The 21248-nt window shown below is 50.6% G+C and overlaps 1 protein-coding gene across 1 annotated transcript; it reads right to left on the bottom strand.

Moving 5' to 3' along the window:
* Positions 1-2988: 2988 nt before the first annotated feature.
* On the bottom strand, positions 2989-21248 carry IL12RB1 (interleukin 12 receptor subunit beta 1). The gene is made up of 16 exons (XM_082835100.1): positions 21058-21248; positions 20021-20083; positions 18985-19102; positions 18397-18566; positions 16343-16482; positions 13670-13703; positions 13073-13195; positions 12231-12313; positions 11152-11389; positions 8411-8578; positions 7576-7713; positions 7059-7214; positions 5549-5683; positions 4533-4638; positions 4135-4216; positions 2989-3396 (listed from the first exon to the last, which is right to left on the bottom strand). The coding sequence occupies exons 1-16, from the start codon at positions 21203-21205 to the stop codon at positions 3031-3033; spliced, it is 2268 nt and encodes a 755-aa protein (XP_082691226.1). The 5' UTR covers positions 21206-21248; the 3' UTR covers positions 2989-3030.

Here is a 21248-nt window from a genome sequence, read left to right as displayed (position 1 = left end):
CAAGGGAAGGCATATCTAGCAGAGGGCACTTGAGCAAAAGCTGCGAGGTGGCGAATCCAAGGGAGGGAACATTCGCAGAACAGTAAGCAGCGCTGTAGCTGGAGCACTGGGACCAAGTCTTCTGTTTCCCCATCTAGATGCATAGATGGGGAAACAGAAGACTCCCAAAGAGGAGGGGTCTGGACCTCTCGATTCCCGGCCCTACTGGCTGCCAGACCTCCCTCACCTAGAGGTCCCATCTCCTTTTGCCACAAAATTCAGTGGTACTGGGTTTTAATCTCCACCCAGCCCTCGTTTAAAACCGGAAAAGTCTGTTTTGGAAACTCCCTGGGAGGTGGGAGGGGGGCTGGGCGGACTGGGCCTGGGAGACACGTGCCGCTGCTGCCACCTGGTGGCCATGCGGGGAATCAGAGCCAACTCGTTTAAGAATGAGGGGAGGACTTCCCTGGTGGCGCAGTGGTTAAGAATCCGCCTGCCAGTGAAGGGCACGAAGGTTTGAGCCCGGGTCCGGGATCCCCCATGCTGCTGAGAAACTAAGCCCGTGTGCCACAACTACTGAGCCTGCGCTCTAGAGCCCGCGAGCCACAACTACTGAGCCCACGTGCCACAACGACTGAAGCTCACGTGCCGCAAAGACTGAAGCCCACGTGCCTAGAGCCCATGCTCCGCAACAAAGAGAAGCTACCGTAATGAGAAGCCCGCGCATCACAACGAAGAGTAGCCCCGGCTGGCCCCAACTAGAGAAAGTCGGTGCGCGGCAATGAAGACCCAACGCAGCCAAAATTAATAAATAAATACATTTATTTTTTAAAAAATAGAATGAGGGGAGGTCGGGTGGCAAGAGTACAGGAAGCGGGCAGATTCAAGGTGTGTCTGGGGGTCACGGGTCCTGCTGCTGGGCGTTGGGTGTTAGGACCAAGGAAGAACCCCAGGTCCCGGCCTGAGCCCTGGGCAGAGGGGCGGGGTTGGGGGACAACAAAGACTCCTGTTACTAGCGGTCTCAGCCCCACTGCCCCTTGGGCTGGTCCACCACCCCCACCCCCGCCTCCCAGTCCTAACTTTGCAGAGTTCCAAGTGATCATCTAGCTCTGTCTCCCCCAGATTGGGTTCTCCTGGGGGCACCCAGAGGGAGAGATTAATAAATGTGTGGAATGAATAAATTAATTCTCAGGCTCCTATTGGGGGATTTTGAGCAGGACATTCAGGCTTTAGTCAGGGGAAAGATACTCATTTATTAAGTCTCAGACACCCGCCCCCCCCCCCCAGCAGCTCTGTGAGGTCAACATTATTATCATCCCCATTTAATTAATTAATTTTTGGAGTTTAGGTGAATTTTATTCTAAATTGGGTAAAAAACTAAACAACAAAACAAGTTAACTGTTACATTCAATTTAATTACTGAATCAGTAAGTTTATATTAAAGTCATTTTTTTTTTTTTTTTTTTGCGGTACGCGGGCCTCTCACTGTTGTGGTCCCTCCCGTTGCGGAGCACAGGCTCCGGACGCGCAGGCTCAGCGGCCATGGCTCACGGGCCCAGCCGCTCCGTGGCATGTAGGATCTTCCCGGACCGGGGCACGAACCCGCGTCCCCTGCATCGGCAGGCGGACTCTCAACCACTGCGCCACCAGGGAAGCCCTAAAGTCCTTTATTTTAAGATTTAATTTCATTTATTTTGGGCTGCATTGCGTCTTCATTGATGCGTGTGGGCTTCAGTAGCTGTGGCACGTGGGCTCAGTAGTTGTGGCACACGGGCTTAGTTGCTCCGGGGCATGTGGGATCTTCCCGCACTAGGGATCGAATCTGTGTCTCCTGCATTGGCAGGAGGATTCTTATCCACTGCGTCACCAGGGAAGTCCCCGTCCTATCTTTTTAAACCACTCGGTGATTTTTAATATTTAATACAATCAAACCTAATGAAAACTCTTTTTATATAAATCTTTAAAATTACTGGGAAACTAAAATTTAAATCCCATTCATAACTGCACTGAAAATACTTGATATGCAATAATCTACGTCTTCCCAAAGATGTTGTGGCTTATAGTAGGGTATTTTCTTCCTCTCCACCATAAGTTTGCTGAACTTTCTCCTTTGTTTTCAGTTTTTTATTTTCTTCTACAATTGCTTCATATTTCTCTTCCATTTCTGCCAATTCTAGGCGAAGCAGCTCTATTTCTAGATTTTCTGGGGTAGCACCTCCTAAGCAATGTTTTAAAAAATCCAAAGCACTATTAGGTTTCTCTGGTTCTTCATATAAGACTACCAATACCTTGGTCAACGTGTCCAGCACCTCCGACTTCTCCAGGTACCTCCGTAACTGATGGGCGGCTTTGTAATGAGCCGTAGTGAAAGCAGCAGCCGCGTTTCCATTTTATTTTATTTTACTTTTTCACCCCCATTTTATAGGGGAGGAGTCTGAGGCCAGGGAGGTGCCAATGCCCCCCTCAGAATGCTTAGAGCTCCCATTCTTTTCCTCACACCTAGATCCTCCAAGCCTGGAGACCCTGCAATGCAGCCAGGAACTCTGTGCCCAGATTCCCCATCCAATGCTTCTGGGACAGGATGCCCAGCCCAGGACCCTGGGATCAGCCTGAGACCGTTTGGGCCCCCCTCCAGTCTATCCCACACACCCCCAACAGGCCAACAGCGCCTTGCTCCATGGATGCCAGGCCCTGGCCCTGGGTAGCAGCTCCCGTTTCATGGTGGTTTGTAGGGTTCCCACCACAGGACATGTGGCAACCAGTGCTGGACAGAGTGGGTGTTGGTGGGGGGCACTGACGCCAGAGCCTGGGCAGTGGGGATGGGGTCTGAGTCACTCCGCCTGGGTTAGACTCCTGCCTGTGTTGTGTGGCCACAGGCCAGCCACTCGCCCTCTCTGAGCCTCACTGAGGCTCACTGAAATAGGTTAATAAGACAGCCATGTACCTCAAGGCGGTTATGGGGATTCAGGGCAGCACGTGCCTAGAAAGAACAGGCTGGGTATGCAATAAGTACTTAATAACCGACTGTCGTGATTGCGATCGTTGGTCTTCCTATCTGTAAGGGGAGGCAGATGTTTCTGTTTCTCCCTGGGAATGGAATTTGGGGGTCTGCCTTAGGTCTCCCAGGAGCAGCGGGAGTCCAGCTGCCTGGGCAGGGCTGTCCTCCAGACTGTCCTTCCAGCCAGGCCCCAGAGTCCCAGCCTCAGGGCATCCCTGCACCCATTTCCTGTCTTTCAAGGGCAGCTCCGTGTCCAGGGCTGGCTCAGGGGCACCCAGAGGCAGCTCCATCTTCTCCTTGAGAAGCCCAGCTGTGTCGACGTCAGTTCGCTCTCCTTTGTCCCAGGATATGTTCACCACCAGGGCCCCTTGCTGGGACACCTCCTCTGGGAAGTCTGCCGGGCTGTTCCACTGCCAAACCTGGAGACGGACGGTGGGGTCAAGGCTGTGGGCAGGGCCCTATTTCTCATCCACACAAGGATGGAGTGGACCAGGTCCCTTCTGGCTTAATTCTCTAAAACCCGAGACCAATTCAAGGATCAGTTGGAAGGACCCCCCATTTCTCTTTGGAAAATTGTCCCTTCTCCTCTCTTAGTTGATGTGGTTGGACAGGGCAGTAGCCCCACGCCAGCTCTTGCCATTGACATGTGATCCTGGCCCAGCCAATCAGAACACTCCTACCCCCTGGTTCTAGTGATAGGCTAAGGGATGGGCATATGACCCAAGCTGGGCCAATCAGTGATGTCCGAGAATTCTGCTCCAGTTAATGGGAAAAATGGATACCCTGCTTCCACAGGGGGAAGGCTGAGCCTGCCTGAGATAGAAGCCTGAAGGGAGGATAGCACCACAAAGAGATGGAGTCCTAGTTCCTGGATCCAGCCATGCCTGAAGCCCACCACCTTGGATTTTTTTTTTTTTCCATCAGTTCCTTTGTGGAACTCACTTCAGTTCTGTTTCTGCTACTAGTAAATGGCCTACACGAGGTTCCCCTTTGGGTTTCTATTTGCCTGTCTATAAAATTGGACAGGCTTTTGGAGTTCTTGCACCAGTGGGTTGGGGGAAAGTAAAATGAGTTAATGCATAGCCATTACTCTTCAGAGCCCTGGTCCAGATATGGACCCAATAAACAAGACCTGGAATTAGAAAGGGGGCCCTTACCTGCTTCCCCTGGCTGCCAGAGAACTCGACGGCAGTGCTGGCACAAGGTGTGGGCAGGGGTGGGCACAGGTGCCTTACAGCCCTGGGGAAGGAGGAGAACTGGTCAGTGCTTCTGTTCGTTCTTACTTTTTAATTGTTCTGACTTATTTTTTTTTCATCTCCATTAGGTTATAATAAGGGGAGTGAGGATGTGGCCAAGGGGTCAGGGGTACGGGAGACTGACAGACCCAGATTGAAATCCCAGCACTGTCGCCACTGCTGGATGCCTGGGCCTGACTATCTGGGCCTCAGTTTCCTCATCTCGAAAGTGGACATAAAAACCTACTTGGGGGGGAGCAGTTATTACTATTCTTACTATCACTATTACAGATCATCTCGGGGGAAGGGGTGCAAGTTACCTGCTCAAGCCGAGGTACCCAAAGATTCCCAGGAGAAGGATGCTCACGAAGCTCCCAAAAGATGCGAAGAAGATGGACAAATCGGACAACTCAGAGACCTGGACTTCTGGGAGCAGAAGAGCTTGGGCTGGGGGAGAGCCGCATCCTGCTTCTCATTGAGGAGGGAGTGGGAGGGGCGGGCCCTCCATCAACTCCCTGCTGACTCTGGCATACTGTGAATCCCTCTGTGCCTCAGTTTCCTCCTCTGTGAGGTGGGACCCCGCCTGCCCTGTGACTACAGGATAAAGCCCTGGCACACAATAAGTGCTCAGGACACTGTAGCTCCAAGAGCCTGCAGGTAGGGCCCGTGTGGTTGCTCCCCCGGACCCAGACCAGCCCACCGCACACCCAGTCTGGCTCACTGGTTCTCTTGGGACCAGACTTCACAACAAGGACAACAGGCAGGGACCGTGGCAGGAACAGGGATCATTTGGTCTCCAAATCTCTCATTGCCACACACCCCAAGACAATGGAGCCCACCTCCTTATGTTTGTGATGAGATACTCATTCATTCATATTCATTCATTCACTCAATAAATAGCCCCCCTGCTCCCTTCCTTTCCCCAGGAGCTCCAAGGCTGGGGGAGGCAGAGCCCACACAGACACCCACACACACTCCCAAGGTGTCAGGCCAGGTAGGAGGGGCAGCGGGGGGGGGTGCCCAGAAGGAAGCCTGGAAGGCTTCCTGGAGGAGAGAGCTTTTGAGCTGAGTTTTGAAGGATGAATAGGAGTTTGACAAGGAGACCAAACATTCCAGACAGAGAAGCCTGCAAGGAAAAGCCAGCGTAAGAGAAGGTTCATGAGGGGAAGCTGCAGCAGAGGGGAAGGAGTTGGGAGCAGGTCAGCCTGCGACTTTCTCCTGAGAGGGATGCATGGGGAGCCATGGAAGGATGGAGGGTCAGGGTGGGACTGCTTGCTGACATGTGGGATGGGGCAGTGCATGCTGGGTAAGTACCCGGGCCCGCCCCCTCACTCACCGACGGTGAAGCGCAGGGCCTGGCTCCAGGCACCCCGCCACTTGGCTGTGTCTGCTCGAACCTGCACCTTGTAGGCGGTGGCAGCCCGCAGGCCCTGGAGGGTGATCTGGGTCTCTGTGGCATTCACTGACAGCTCTGTGGGCGGGAGGCAGCGTGTGTCCCTAAACCCCCTTTACTCTGGGCTCCACCCTGGGGGTGGGAGTAGGGGCTCACAGACATTTTGCTGAATAATCTTCCCTAAATGCACCCATTCACATCAAACTTATTTGGAAAATATTCTTCATCAAAATATTCAGTGAATGATGCTGTTTTTTCTCAAATTCTGACCAATTTGCCCTTCACTCGCTCCTAGCCCACTCCTTTCCAGCGCATCTGCCTTCTCCTCAGAGCTCCCTAAAAGGCACCAGGTTCAATCCCAAACCTCAGGGCCTTTGCACTGGCTGTTTCCCTGGCCTGGTTCACCCTTTCGCCAGATAACTACATGCCTTCCTCCCTCACCTCTTTCTCATCTTTAGGGACAAGGTCAGGGTTAACTTTGTCTAAGTTGTTCCCCGAGTGTCCCCAGCACCTCAGCACAAAGTTGGATCTCAACAAGTGTCTGTGGAATTGGATGACTTTTAAAAAATAAAGCACCCCATAAAATTCTTTAAAATGAGAATACAGTTGTTGGCTGTCGTACAGAAGAAAAATTCCTAGAACCCTAAATCCATATCCATTGTAAATATTCAAGAGGAATATTCTTCCAAAGAAATTTCAGGGACGTTGGTACATTTGGCCAAATGGGCATTTGGTGCATAAATCTTCAGCAATTTGACTTTTGGCAAACTGGTTTTCAGCAAATGGGCTGCTTCCAGCTGTGCCACTGTGAACAAGTCACCGACTCCCACTTGGCCTCATTTACCCCCTCTAAACAACGGAGGGTGACCAAGCTGATGGCAGAATGTCTATATCTGATGTCAGAGCAGCCCCCGTTCCACCCTCCTCCCCCCTCCACCCCTCTCCCGCCCCTGTGCTGGGCTCGCGGAGGGAAGGCAGGATATAAACTCATGGTCTTGGCGGCCTGGCCTGTTGCTGCAGGAGATGGACGGGCGAGGCTGTATTCTCGCAAGGCTATGTTACCCAGCGGGGAGGAAGAGGCTCCCAATGTGGGAAATGACAGGACGTTTCAGCCCTGGTGAGACCTGCCCTGTACATCCTCATTTCTTTCCCTCCTATGGGGCAGGAAGGGGCACCTAACTGAGCTCAAATCCAAGCTTGTTTAACCTTTGGGCAGGTGAATCCCTCTCCAGGCCTCAGTTTCCCCATCTGTAGAATGGAGAAAGTCATCCCTGCTCCATGGGAGTTGCCGTCTAAAGGGCCAGTCAAGACGCTTGAGTCCAACTCTATTGTTCCATGGGTGTGAAAACCAAGGCCCAGAGAGGGACAGTGAGGTGTCCAGGGTCACACAGCAAGGCAGAACTCAAGGCCAGAGCCCTTCCTCCCCCAGCCAGGCCTGTGCTGCCTCACGTACCGGATACTTGGTTGCTGGCCTCATCCTGGCAGCGCACAACGTACTCCTTCAGGACTCCGGGGCAGGTGCTCAGCAGAGATGGTGTCCAGTCCACAGACACTGAATCCTGGCTGAGTTTCTTTACAGACACATGTTGTGGGCTCCCGGCCTCCGAGGCTACAACCGACATCCTTTACCACAGTCAGCTCCAAGGGTGCTGGTTGAGTACTTCCTGCCTGCCCAGCCTGCTACTGTCCAGAGACCCAGGGAACCTTGGCCGCAGAGTCAGCTGTGTCTGCCCGTTCCACCACTCTTGGTGTCATCACTTCCCCTCTCTGAGCCTCAGTTTTCTTACTATATAATGGTGCGATGCCTCTTGGAGTATCTTAAGAGTTGACTGAGCTGACTTCTCTGTGTCTGGCTTCTGGCCAGGGCCTGATAGGCAGTAGGTGCCTCTAAATGGTATTCCCCCTTCCTGATACCCAAGGACACTGCCGAGTCCCCTGGGGAGACCACCCTGCAGGTTTGGGCCACTCACCATTGCCTCCAAAGTGGAAGGTGGACAAGACGGTGGACCACGAGGTGGGCTTCTCCGGGTGTGCAGAGGCAAAGATAGTGACGCGGTAACACTCCTTCTGTCGCGTTGCCCCAGATGCTTGGCTCAAGCTGTGCGTCGCTGGAAGGATGAGCAAGGGTCAGACCAGTAAATAGATTGTGTCCCCACCTCCGCACCTGTGCCATCTGCCAGGAACTCTTAGAGCACTCCTACCCATGCTTTAAAGCCCTTGCACCAATGTCCCCTCCTCCAGGATTCCGTCCTCATGCCCCTTGCCACCCCATCCCCGCCCCTTCCCAACCTGTCCCCACCCCCTCCAGCACAGCTCCTACTCTATGGCGCCGGGGTGTCTGCCTCCAGCTCTGTCTCCCCTGGCTGAGAGCTCTTTGAGGACCAGGCTGGGGCTGAGGCTTCCTGGGGCCCCGGCCAAGACCACGTCAGAGAGTGAGAGGCTGCTTGGGCCATTTGGCGCCCTCCCTTTCCCTCCAGAGGCCTCATTAATTTGCCACCTGCATCTTGCTAGCTGCTACCTTTCCTGGCACGGGTGAATGTTTAACAAACACCCTGGGACATGAAACTCATTACCTGCTGGGGTGCAACTTTCCCAGGGCTGAGCCCTGACACCCCAGGATCCCAGCAGGAAGCACCAGACCTGCATGAGTGGAAGGGTCTGTCTTGGCCTGTCCCCACCTCTGTGTGACCTTGCGCAAGTGGCAAGACCTCTCTGGGCCTCAGACACCCCACAAGGATGATGCCTGTAGGTTTGAGCTGACCAGGAGCTCTAATGGAGGATGCAGGGCAACCGATATTACGGTACCCATTCCATCAGGGTCCCGGTCCTGGGGTGCCGTCAGGGTGCAGGTGGCAAGGCTCTCGTCCTGGCCCTGGGGCTGCCACTCAATGCAGTATGTCATGCCCTGGGCCCAGGCTGGCCAATGCATGGTGGTCCTGTTGGCTCTGGTACTGATATTCAGAACCCCTGGTTCTGGAAGAAGACAAGAGAGGCACATCAGAATAGCTGCCTCATGCTGCCCCCAACCCAAGGCTCCTATAGCCCCATCCCACCCTATTGACAAGCTCTAACCCCCCAGGGCCAGGAGTGTCTGTATCTGGCTCTGTCTCCCTACGCTGGGGGCTGCCAGGATGGGGGCTGAGCACAGAGGGGACAGCAGGGGCTGTTTGAATGAATCGAGTCCTCCCCCAGCCTGACTGTGGGTTCCCTGCCAGGATGCCCACAGTCAGTGCTCCCTATGCTGCCACTACTACCCTGTCAGGCTAGTGGGCATCTCCTGGTCCAGCAGATGCCTGGTCACCCACCACCCACTTTGCCCAGCGGTGGGTGGCTGTGGTGGAGGAGGAGCCTCCCGGCTGGACCAGAGCTCAGAGCCCCGAGGACAGACCCACTCAGCCCCCTGGGCTCATCTCTTCACTCCCTGCAGCAAGGCCACCTGTACCAACCTGAGAGGTGGGTACTGCTTCCAATTCTAGGGACAATAGCTATCATTTACTGAGTTCCGACTGTATGCGCCAGGCCAGTGCCGAGCATTTTACAGGCGCCACTTTCCCACAAAGTGGGACGATGATTATCCCAATGATATAAAACCTGAGGCTCGAAGCCGGAGAGCCACCAGCCCAAGGTCACATAGCGAGGCCATGGCCCAAAGCAGACCAGGAGCTGACAGACTTGCTGCTGTGTCACCCTGGCAAGTGGCTTCATCTGTCTGAGCCTCGGTCATCTCATCTCTGAAATGGGCATCATCCTAACAGCCCAGCTGGGTGCTCAGCAGGATCAGGACTAAGGTGAAGCGAGCAGGGCATGAAATTAAGGAGGCGCCAAAGAACCCAATCACCAAGATCAACACTCTGCTAATGCAATATTTTTTAAAAAATCAAAATGAACCTAAAAATATGTACTGAGTACTATTCACGGTTGCCAAAACAATGGAAACAGCTCAAATGTCCGTCAGTGGAAAAACAGATAAAATGTGGCCCATTCACACAGTGGAATATTACTCAGCCATAAAAAGGAATGAAGCACTGATGCCTGCTACAATGTGGATGAATCTTGAAGACATCAGGCTGTGAAAGAAGCCAGACACAAAAGGTCACATAGTAGATGATTAATTCTATGAAATGTCCAGAGCAGGCAAATCCACAGAGACAGAAAACAGATTGGTGATTGTCAGGGGCTGGGGGAGGGGGAGGGGGAGTGACTGCTAAGGGGGACGGGGTCTCCTTTTGGGCGTGATGAAAAGGTTCTGGAACTAGACAGAGGTGATGATTGCACAACATTGTGAATGTAATTAGGGCACCAAATTGTACTTGTTAAAATGGTTCATTTTGATATGTGAACTTTACCTCAATAAAATACATATGTTTATATACATACATATAAACCTTAATTTTTAAATTTTAGATTTATTTTTTTGAGGTAACACTGGTTTATAATATTATAATAATAAAAATGTTTCATGTGCACAATATTATATTTTGACTTCTGAATACCCTACTGCGTGCTCAACATGAAAAATTTAGTTTCCATCTGTCACCATACAGTTGATCCCCTTCACCCCTCCCCTCCCCTTGCCTCTTCCCCTCTGGTAACCACTAATCTGTTCTCTATATCTAGGTATTAGTTTTGGTTTCTCCGTCTATTTAGTCAGTCAGTTGTTTGTTTGTTTGTTTGGTTGGTTGGCTGGTTGGTTGGTTTTTATATTCCACATCTGAGTGAAATCATAGGGTATTTGTCTTTCTCCAGCTGAATTGTTTCACTAAGCATAATATCCTCAAGGTCCACGCATGTTGTCACAAATGGCAACATTTCATTCTTTTTTATGGCTGAGTAGTATTCCATTGTATACATGCACCACATCTTTTTTGTCCATTCCTCCATTGATGAGCACTTAGGTTGTTTCCATATCTTGGCTATTGTGAATAATGCTGCAATGAACATAGGGGTGCATATATCTTTTCCAATTATGTTTTCTTTTTCTTTGGATAAATACCCAGAAGTGGAATTGCTGGACCATATGGTAGTTCTAGTCTTAATTTTCTGAGGAATCTCCATACTGTTTTCCATAGTGGCTGCACCAATTTACATTCCTGCCGACAGTGTATGAAGGTTCCCTTTTATCCACATCATCGCCATTGATTTTTTCATTGTGTATAAATATATGTATATATTTAATATATGTATACATGTATATAAAATGAGCAAAATGTCTAGATTTTAAATAAAGACAGGATCAACCCTGTATTTGCACGACCCTGCCTTGCTTGCCACACCCTGATCTTGGCCCTGGTCCCAATAAAACTTTATTTACAAAAACAAGTGTTTGGCCTGGGCCACAGTTCGCCAGTGAGAAATTTTTTAACTATTACACTATAGCGCTATGCATTTTTTAATGCTATGCATTTTGAATACTGACTTTACACACTCCTAAATTAGACACCACATTACATTTTTGTGCCTCGCTCGCTTCACTCTAGTCTAGCTGAGGCTCGAGTACGTACTCAGCTCCAAGAGGCCCCCCCCCACCACTGCCCAGCCAAAGGCACCTGAGTGGGTATAGGCAGGAATGTGCCATGTCTGGTTGGGACCGAGGCCAAAGCGATTCCGGGAAAAGACAACCAGGTCATAGGCGGCACCCGAGAGGCTGAGATTTTTCCGCAGGCGCAGAGTCCTCGTGGCCTTGGCCTTACATGGGCAGGACAGCATATGCAGGTGGACATGGTAGGTCACCTCCATGCCTGAGTCGGGCCCGAGGCAGCCTTCTGGAAGCTCCAGTTGGGGCAGCTGTTGTGAGTGTGAGAGATGGTTTGTGGGGACCTGAACATGCACGTCGTCCCCGTGGGTTGACATCAGGATGCTGCCCACGAGCACAGGCTCATCCACGGGCCACAGCTGATGACATGTATGAAAATTTTTTTAAAAATAGTAAACCTCAGTGCTGGCAAGGCTGCTGGGAAACTGACACATCCACCGCTCATTGGTTTGGGGGGGGGGAATAATTTGGCAAAACCCACTGAAAGCCAGAGAAAAAAAATGTTTCTGTCTTTGGACCCAGTTACTTCGAGCCTGGACATTTTTCCTAAGAAAAGAAATTCAAATTATAGGAAACCAAGGATGAGAAGGAGCTTCACTACAGCTTTATCGTGCCAGCCCATTGGGGACCTGGAGGAATCAATTATGGTGAAGCCAGGGGTTGAAATGTATGGTGAGTTTGCCCCGACTCAGGCAGGAGATTTCCCCTCTGAGCCTCAGTTTCCTCCTCTGGAAAATGGGTTCATTCGACTGTACTTAATGAGTTGTTTGCGGGACTTCAAAAAAGTCATCTCCCATCCAGACCAGCACAGTCAACCCCTTCCTGGCCTTCCAGCTTTCACGTGAGCCCCCCAAAATCTGCTCCCCCAATGACTGCCAGAGGGAGCCTGTGAACACCTGAGTCCAGCCATATCCTTCCTCTGCTCACACACCCTCCATGGCTCCCCATTACCTTCAGAGTTCAACCCACAGTCCTTCCGGTCCCTACCACCTCCACGGCTCATCTCCCTCCTTTTAAACACTTCCACTCCAGCCTCTTGTCTCCTTCTCTCTGTCCTCAGGCCACCCCACAGGCCTGCGATGGTCCCATTACCTGCTCATGGAAGGTCACCTTCCTCCTCCCATTCGGGCGGAGCTGCTCCACCGAGAGCCTCACCTTGGCCTGTGGGGGGTTTTCTGCAATGAGACAGCAAGACAGTGACACTGGGGGTGGGGTCCTTGCTCACAACGTCCTGCAGACCCTGGATTGGGACCCAGGACCTTTTCCTTCTCTCCAATGAAACACAGGATTCCATGGGTCGTTAAGCAGTTTTCAAAATCTGCAAACATGGAGATCCACTCCATGATAGTGTGAATATACTCAATGCAACTGGCTAAAAATGGTTAAAATGGCAAATTTTATATTATGTCTTTTTTTACTACAATTAAAAAAAAAATCTGAAAACAGCCGTCGGAGTTGTTTCCCAGCAGATACGCACTTGGGTGGGCAGGAGGAAGCTCCAGCTCAAAGGGTAGGGGGACAAATGTTGACAGTCACTCCCCCCATCTCTCCCTCCCACCCCCACCTCGGGCCACGTCTCCACTCTGGAGCTGCCCTGGCTCCAGCTTCCTGTGTCATTTGGAAAAATCTGCCTTCACGACACAGCCACTTGCACCCACCAACTCCTTGTTCGGCTTTCAAAGAACAAAACCCACCAAACTAATTGGAAGGAGAGAAAGACTGATACATGTTTTCTTTTTATTATGGATTTGCCACATTTTACAAAGTGAAACTTGCCCACTGCCCTGCCACCTTGCACTAATTTTCCCTAATTTCTTCGGCAGCCTTATTTCTAACATCCATCACCTTAATGCTAACGCTCACCACCTTATTTCTAATACTACTACCATCTTTCTAACGCCTGTCTCCCTTCCTGTGGTCCAGGGCGCTCTCACCAGGGGGGATGCACACAGGGCTGCTCCAGCTGCTCCAGGGACCTCCGGAGACCCCCGGCCTCAGCCGTCGCCGCAGCTGGAATTCCTGGGCCGTGTCCATCTCCAAGGGGCAGAGGCATGACTCTGGGAAGAAGCAGATCAAACATCAAGCAAAGGGGCTGTCCCAAAGCCAGGAGCACCCAGGGCTTGGCACTGGTCACTTAGCCATCATGCACATATTAAGCTCCAACTGTGCACATGCACTTATTGAGTGCCAACTGTGTACAAGCACTTATTGAGAGCTAATCATGTGCCGGACCCTGAGGACACAGCCAGAATAGGCCAGGTCCTGTGCTCTTGGGGCCTCAAGGATCACCCACTTCTTCTACTGTCTGGAGTTCAAGTCTCAGCAAGGCCACCTACTAGGGATGTGAACTTGGCCAAAGGCTTCACAAGCCCAAGCCTTTGTTTCCTCACCTGTGAAATGGGAATAATCCAATACTGAACTACAGGGAGGCGCAAACAAGCCTACAGAGAATTTAGCACTGGGTCTAGCATACAGTGGGTGCCTAATTAATGCTAACTTGCTACCGCTGTCATTGTCACTATTATTCTCACCGAAGCCAGCATCATCCTGATGTCCACAGTCGCCCTAAAACAAGACCATATTTATACATTGTTTTACATTTGGGTGTTGAACATTCTAGCTTTTTTGAAATTTTCAACAATTACTTTGCTAAATGTAACACGGAAACCTGGATTGGATCTGAGAACAGAAAGAGGACATTCTTGGAAAAGTGGGTGATAATCCAAATAGACTCTGGAGTTTAGTTCGTAGCAAGAGACCAGTGACAGACAGACAGACAGTTCATAGCAAGAGACCAGTGACAGACAGACTTGGGAACGAAAGCCATTAACCTGTGGGGAAGCTGGGTGAAGGCTCTATGTACTTCTTTGTAACTTTTCTGAAAATCTAAGATTATTCCAAAATAAAAAAGTTTTGTTTTTTTTTTAAAGCATTATTTGGGGGAATTTCCTGGCAGTCCAGTGGTTAGGACTTGGCACGTTCACTTCCGGGGCCCGAGTTCAATCCCTGGTCAGAGAACTAAGATCCCACAAGCCGTGTGTCGAGGCCAAAAATTAAAAAATAAAATAAAATAATTATTTTAGGAGGCAAAATTATATTTTTGTAATTTCCTAAAAAAATATTTTAAGCGACAAAACCTATCTGTTTGTGGTGTCGTGGATGAGGAGAGGCAAGTTTAGGACCCAGCTAGCCCCACACTCCCCGGCTGATGCTGAGAGGTCTCTGGACATCCTGAGCCTCAGTTTCCTCATCTGCAAAGGGGGGCTGAGAGGGTCCACTGCAGAGTGTGTTAGGGGGCTGGAGATAAAAAGCAAAGAGATGCCCCTCCCCAAGAGGAGTCCCATGTCACCTGCCTCTGACTGATCCGAACCCATTCACTTGATGGGAAAACTGAGGCTCAGGGAGGGGCACAACATTTGGAGGGAAGATGGGGCCCAAACTGAGGCAACTCCCTGGACTCAAGATGTTCCCAGGCTGAGGGAGGGGGAGACACCACAATTCAGAAGCTGTGTGGGTGTTCTCTGTCTCTCCCAAACCAGGGACTCCTTGGGGACTTGGTCAGGGCTGAGGTTTCTTGCAAGCCTAGGCTTGCCCTGCTTGCAGGGGACAGAGGGGAGAATAGAGTAGCTGAAGCATGAATGAAGGTCCAAAGAAGACATACAGATGGCCAACAGGTACATGAAGATGTGTTCAACATCACTCATCATCAGGGAAATGCAGCTCAAAACCACAACGAGATACCATCTCACACCTGTCAGAATGGTTATCATCAAAAAGACAAGAGATAACAATTGTTGGCGAGGATGTGGAGAAAAGGGAACCCTGTGTCCTGTTGGTGGGGATGTAAATTGCAGCAGCCACTATGGAAAACAGAGTGCAAGTTCCTCAAAATATTAAAAATAGAGCTACCATATCATCCAGCAATACCAATTCTGAGTATTTATCCAAAGAAAAGCAAAACACTAATTGGAAAAGATACATGCACCTTCATGTTCACTGCAGCATTATTTACAGCAGCCAAGATGTGAAAGCAATCTTAGTGTCCATCGATGGATGAATGGATAAAGAAAATGCGGTACATGTATCAATGGAATATTATTTAGCCATAAAAAGAAGGAAATCCTGCCATTTGCAACATGAATAGTCCTTGACGGCATTATGTTGAGTGAAATAAGTCTGACAGAGAAAGACAAATACTGTATGATCTCACTTACAAGTGAATTGAAAACAAACAAAAAACCAAACTCATAGATACGGAGAACAGAGTAGTGGTTGCCTGAGGTGAGGGGTAGTGTGTGGGCGAAACGGGTGAAGGTGGTCAAAAGGTACAAAGTTATCAATATAAAATAAATAAGTCCTGGGATGTAACGTACAGCATGGTGACTATAGTTAACAATACTGAACTGTATTGTCCAAAAGTTGCTTAGAGAGTAAATCTTAAAAGTTCTCATTACAAGAAGCAAAATCTGGAACATGCCTGTGTGGTGACGGAGGTTAAACAGACTTATTGTGGTGATGATTTCACAATGTATACAAATATCAAATCATGTTGTACACTTGAAACTAATATGATTTTGTATGTCAGTTACATCTGAATTTAAAAAAGGAGGGACTTCCCTGGCAGTCCAGTTAGGACTCTGTGCTCCCAATGCAGTGGGCAGGGGTTCAGTCCCTGGTCTGGGAACTAAGACCCCACATGCCACACAGCACGGCTTAAAAAAAAAAAATAGAAAAAAAGAAAGGAGGGAGGGAGGGAGGAATGGTGGAAAGGTAGTTTCCTGGAAGAGGTAGCCCTTGAGCTGGACCCTGAAGGTGGGTTGGATTCACATGTGCTCAGATACAGAGGAGGGCATGCAGATGGAAGGAACTGCATATACCAAGGCAAAGAGGCTGGGAATCCAGGGCATAGGCAAAGAATGATGGCCATTCAAAAAGGGGCCAGAGGAAGCATGAGGCAAGTGAGGGAAACTAGGGCCAGCTGAAGATAAGGATGACTTACTGAGGGTAGTGGGGAACCATGGAGGGTGTGTGAGCAAGGGAGATCACAATCAGATCTTCATGTCAGAGAGACCCAGAGGCTAAACATGGGGCAAGAGTGGAGGCCACATGGGAAGGGTGATAGATACAGAGATTGCAAAACTGATGGGAGAGGTGTGAGGGTGCCCTGTGCCTGTGCAAACCCCTGATCTGGGGAATAAACTCACCCACTTCCACGGGCTGCCAGGTGTCCGGTGCCGGAACTGTACCTCAGCACCATCCTGGTGGGCTGGGGTCTCCCACTCCATGAGCAGCTGCCCCGCTGACCTGGACACCTTGATGTTTCCTGGGGGAGGGTCGTATTTAACTGGAAGCAGAGTTGGGGGTTGGGAAGGGGAAGCCGGCATGTGTGTGAGCTGTTGGTCCTGAAAACTCTGGAAAATCTTCCCATGATCCTCCTGGCCCATAGTAAACCACCAAGCTCCCCAAATTTGAATCAGGGACACCTCTACAGGTGCCATCTAAGCCTGGGGTTCTATCTAAGCCTGGGGTCAAAGAGTTAAGATTTATACACAGGATCCTATTAGTAAAGGTGTCTTTAAAATATTAATACTCATTGCTGGCAAGGCTGTGGTGAGACAGGCACTTTTGTAAATTGCTGATGAGAGGGTAATGAACTGATTCTATTTTTTTCTGAAGGACTATTAGGGAAATCTTACTGACTTTTTAAGCCCACTTCAAGGAGCCTGGCCTGAGGGGAGACATCTATCATGCTTTCTGCATCTCGGTCATAGTGTGCCTGATTCTAGCTCAGGGCCTTTGCACTTGATGTATCCTCTGTTTTGCTGTATCCACACTTCCCCATCTTTATTCCTACTGGATCTTTTTCATCCTTGAGCTGGAGCCCTCCCTGACCTCCCAGCAGTATCTCATCATGTGTAACGATCATGCCTTGTCCATCACCCTACATGAATCTGGGCTCCATGAAGGCAGGGAGAGGGTTGAGATTAGGGTGAGGAGAGGGAGGCAAGGTTGTACAAATACAGGGTCAGATCCTGTCTTTATTTGAAGTTCTGGGGAATTCCCTGGCGGTCCAGTGGTTAGGGTTCTGCACTTCCACTGCAGGGGGTGTGGGTTCAATCCCTGGTTGGGGAAATAAGATCCTGCGTGCTGTGCAGTGCGGCCGAAAAAAAAAAATCTGATATTTGATTTGTCATGCTTTTTTTTTTTTGCATTAATATTGATTTTTTTAAAATGTTGCATCATGGGACTTCCCTGGTGGTTCATGGGTCAATACTTCGCACTCCCAATGCAGGGGACCTGGGTTCGATCCCTGGTCAGGGAACTAGATCCCACACGCATGCTGCAACTAAAAGATCCCGCATGCTTCAACAAAGAACCCTCACGTGGCAACAAAGATCCTGCGTGCCACAACTAAGAGCGGCACAGCCAAATAAATAAATATTAAAAAAGAAAAGTTGCATCATGCTATGGTTTATAATGACTACTTAGGTTTTTTGGCACCCCCATAACATCTTGTGGCCAAGGAGGGTGCCTCATTCATCTCACCCTTGTCCCAGCCCTGTGCTGTGACCTCCATTGGCCTTGCCCATGTCCCCTGTGACTGAGCATGGCACACAGTAGCAGTTCAACGAGTATAAACTAAGTATATGTTATTGATTCGTGAAAACAGATTTTAAAGACCAAACACGGGGGACTTCCCTGGTGACGCAGTGGTTAAGAATCCGCCTGCCAATGCAGGGGACGCGGGTCCAATCCCTGGCCCGGGAAGATCCCACATGCCGCGGAGCAACTAAGCCCGTGCGCCACAACTACTGAGCCCGTGTGCTGCAACTCCTCAAGCCTGCGCACCTAGAGCCCGTGCTCCACAAAAAGAGAAGCCACCACAATGAGCAGCCAGAGCATCACAACGAAGAGTAGCCCCCACGCTCTGCAACTAGAGGAAGCCCGCGCACAGCAATGATGACCCAATGCAGCAAAAAAAAAAAAAAAAAAAAAAAATTATAAGCCCCAACAGGGTCTTGGCCACATTACAGTATCAAGGAGAAACCGGAAGCTACCTACATGTTCATCAGTAGGGGATCCGTTAGGGGGCCATGAAAGACTCTGCCAGGTTACATGACAGAGTTGGATGTAAAAACAACTGGCAGTATCCAGCCCCTTGCCAGGGACCCAGAATTCCCTCAGGTCTAGGCTTGGGGACCAGAGGCTTCTCTGGGTGAGGAAGTGGTAGTGGAGAGGAAGAGAACAGGGTGCTGACCTGAGCTGTAGAGGTTCAGGGTAATGTTGGGGGACTTCTCTGTCCAGTTGGCAGCCCGGGATTCCACCCAGAGAGTGACAGCGTGGAGCACGGATATGCCATCCTGGTCGGAGAACTGCAGCTTGGTGGCTGAGCCAGCGGCAAAGTAGCAACAGCGCCCGGGCTTGAGGCTGAGGGAAGGAGGGTATCGGTACTGAGTCTCAGCGGCCACAGCAGATGATGTGCATCACATCCCAGAATCCTTTTCTTCCCCTTTCACCGCCGCTCCCCAGCCTGGGGTTTTCTTAGGGATCAACTAGGACTAAGGGGTTTGGAGGATCCCAGAATCTCCTAACATGGGCTGCCACAGAGAGAGGGAAGAAATGAATAGATGGATGAATAAGTCACAGGGTGAGGATGAAGGAAGGACCACAGGGATCCTAATTTGCCGCCCAAACTGTATGCCCACCCATGCTGACCCCACAACACAGATCCCCAGCCCTCCCTTCTGACATGAGAAACTGAGGTCCAGGAAGAGGCAAAGACACTGCCAAGCTCATACATCTGAGAGTAGAGGCAGGGGGTCAGGAGCAAAGGCAGGATCCTCACCAGCATCTCAGGAAGTGGCTGACCCCAGCTGCAGGGCCCTCATATTCCCAGGAACATTCATAACCAGCGTTGCTGAGTATCCGGTAGCAGTTTAGGTCCCGGGGGCCCGAAGCTAAGCCTGGAGGTTTGAGAACAGATTAGAGTGTAGGGTGGTGGGGTCCCCAAACTGACACACCCCAGAGAGGAATCTTTGTGACATTTATGCAATCCGGTGTCACCTCAGCCTAAACACGCTGTGACTTCCAGCACCTTCTTGTGCCCTTCCTGCCTGTCTCCTGCCATCTCCCTTGCACCTCCTCCTCCAGCCACTTCAGCCTCTTCACTGGTCCTCAAACACACCAGGCTCACTCCTACCTCAGGACCTTTGCATGTGCTATGCCCTCTGCCTGAAATGTCCTTGGCCCAGATCTTGACATTCCAATTTCTCCTTCAGTGTCACCTCTTCAAGCACTAGGCTATTTGGAGTAGCCCCCTCCTTCTCCATCCCTCACCCTGCTCTGTTTTTTTCCTAGCACGTCATTGTATGCAGGATATGCATTTGTGTGCCTCTTGTCCACCTCCTGCACTAGGCTGTGACCCCAGGAGGACAGCTGGGCTCGCAGCTTATTCCTTCATGTCTAGAACTGTGTCTGCACGTAGTAAGTGCTTGATAAATATTTCTGGAACAAAAGAATAGATGAAACGCCTTGCCCAGTGGCAGATTTTGTGACTTTGTTACAAGCATGAATGTTCCAGCAATGCTTGCCTCGGAGCAACTTCAAAATGTTTAACAGTTGCTTAACCTCACATGCTGACCAATCAGGACAGACACAGACACCAGTCCTGCGACCCTGTTACGGAGTAGATGAGGCTTACAGAGGTGACTGCTCCAGGACACCTGAGTTTGGTGAGGACAGGCCATCAGGCTGTCGGGTTGGGGCTACTGAGACCCCAGTCTTTGGCTGGGCAGGAGGGAGCTGAGGGAGTGGCTGCTTGGGATGGGTCAGTCAGAGCCCAGTACAACCCCTTCCTCCCACGATGGGGAACTGCCCCAGACCTGAGTGTGCCTCCGGATACGGCGGATCCTGAAAACAGCACCCCATGGTGCCACAGGCTTCAGCTGCAAAGGCAATGAAGGGAAATGACAGTCTCAGCCTTTCACTTCAGGGGAGGGGTGCTTGCCCAGTGACCATCCACGCACCTGCCCACTTTCCCATCCTTGCACCCACCCACCCATCCACCTTTCTATCCATCCATCCATCCATCCATCCATCCACCCATCCACTCATCTATTCAGCCATCCATCTTTCCACCCACCCACCCATCCATCCATCCATCCATCCATCCATCCATCCATCCATCCACTCACCTATCCATCCATCCATCCATCCACCCATCCACTCACCTATCCATCCATCCATCCATCCACCCATCCACTCATCTATCCATACATTCACCCATCCATCCATCCACCCACCCATCCAGCTCTCGGGCCGCTCCTCTAAAGCAATCCAGGGTCCCCTGTACCTCTCCCTTTTGCTGGTCTCCAGCCCTGCCTGACCTCTAAAAGCCCTGAAACCTTGCTGATCTCCAGTTTACAGAGAGGGAAACTGAGGCACAAAGAAGCTGCCCGAGGTCATGGAACAGCAGAGCTGGGATGAGAGTCCAAACCTAGTCATCTGCTGGGGGCTGGGTTCCTTCCCATTCGATTCCACAAGATGGAGAGAGAGTATGTATATTACATACACTGGGTACATAACACTATTTTTTATATATATATATATAATATATATATATTATATACTTGGTCTTTATTCCTTTCTTAGCTATTTCTCATTGAACTCTGGGATGTGGGAAAGATTCAGAGCTTCAGCCCACCCCACAGAAGACAAAATCAAGACCGGAGGGGAGATGCCCAAGTCTGACATCAGAATCCATGATCATCCAGCTCACATTTGATAGAGGGAAAGACTGAGGCCCAGAGACACAGAAACAACCCTGGGAACCGGGTCCACAGCCCTCCACATATACACACACAGCCCCCCTTCCCGGCAAGAAGAGCCACAGGGGACTACTCCAGGGTAGGGGACTCACCGCCCTGCCGGGGTAGCAGGAGGAGAAAGAGGGGGACCAGCCTGGTCACCCCCTGCCCCATTAGGTCCTCGAAGAGGGTGGCAATCCCGGACGAGCTTCTGTGCTGCTGGAGAGACCCCAGCCACCCAGTCCTCACCCAGGAACACATTAAAGCTTAGCAAGAAAAACTAAAAGGAAAAAAAAGTTAGGTG

The sequence above is a fragment of the Leucopleurus acutus genome, assembly GCF_964270905.1.
Source record: "Leucopleurus acutus genome assembly, chromosome: 3".
In the NCBI taxonomy this organism is placed as follows: domain Eukaryota; kingdom Metazoa; phylum Chordata; class Mammalia; order Artiodactyla; family Delphinidae; genus Leucopleurus; species Leucopleurus acutus.
This window is presented reverse-complemented; position numbering and strand designations above follow the sequence as displayed.

Coding starts and splice junctions, on each gene's coding strand:
- IL12RB1 (XM_082835100.1), bottom strand. CDS start 21,205: ATGTGTTCCTGGGTGAGGACTGGGTGGCTGGGGTCTCTCCAGCAGCAC. Junction 8,579..11,151: donor TCCTGCCTATACCCACTCAG/GTGCCTTTGGCT, acceptor GTCTTCTTCCAG/AACCAGGGGTTCTGAATATC. Junction 4,217..4,532: donor GGGTACCTCGGCTTGAGCAG/GTAACTTGCACC, acceptor CTCCTTCCCCAG/GGCTGTAAGGCACCTGTGCC.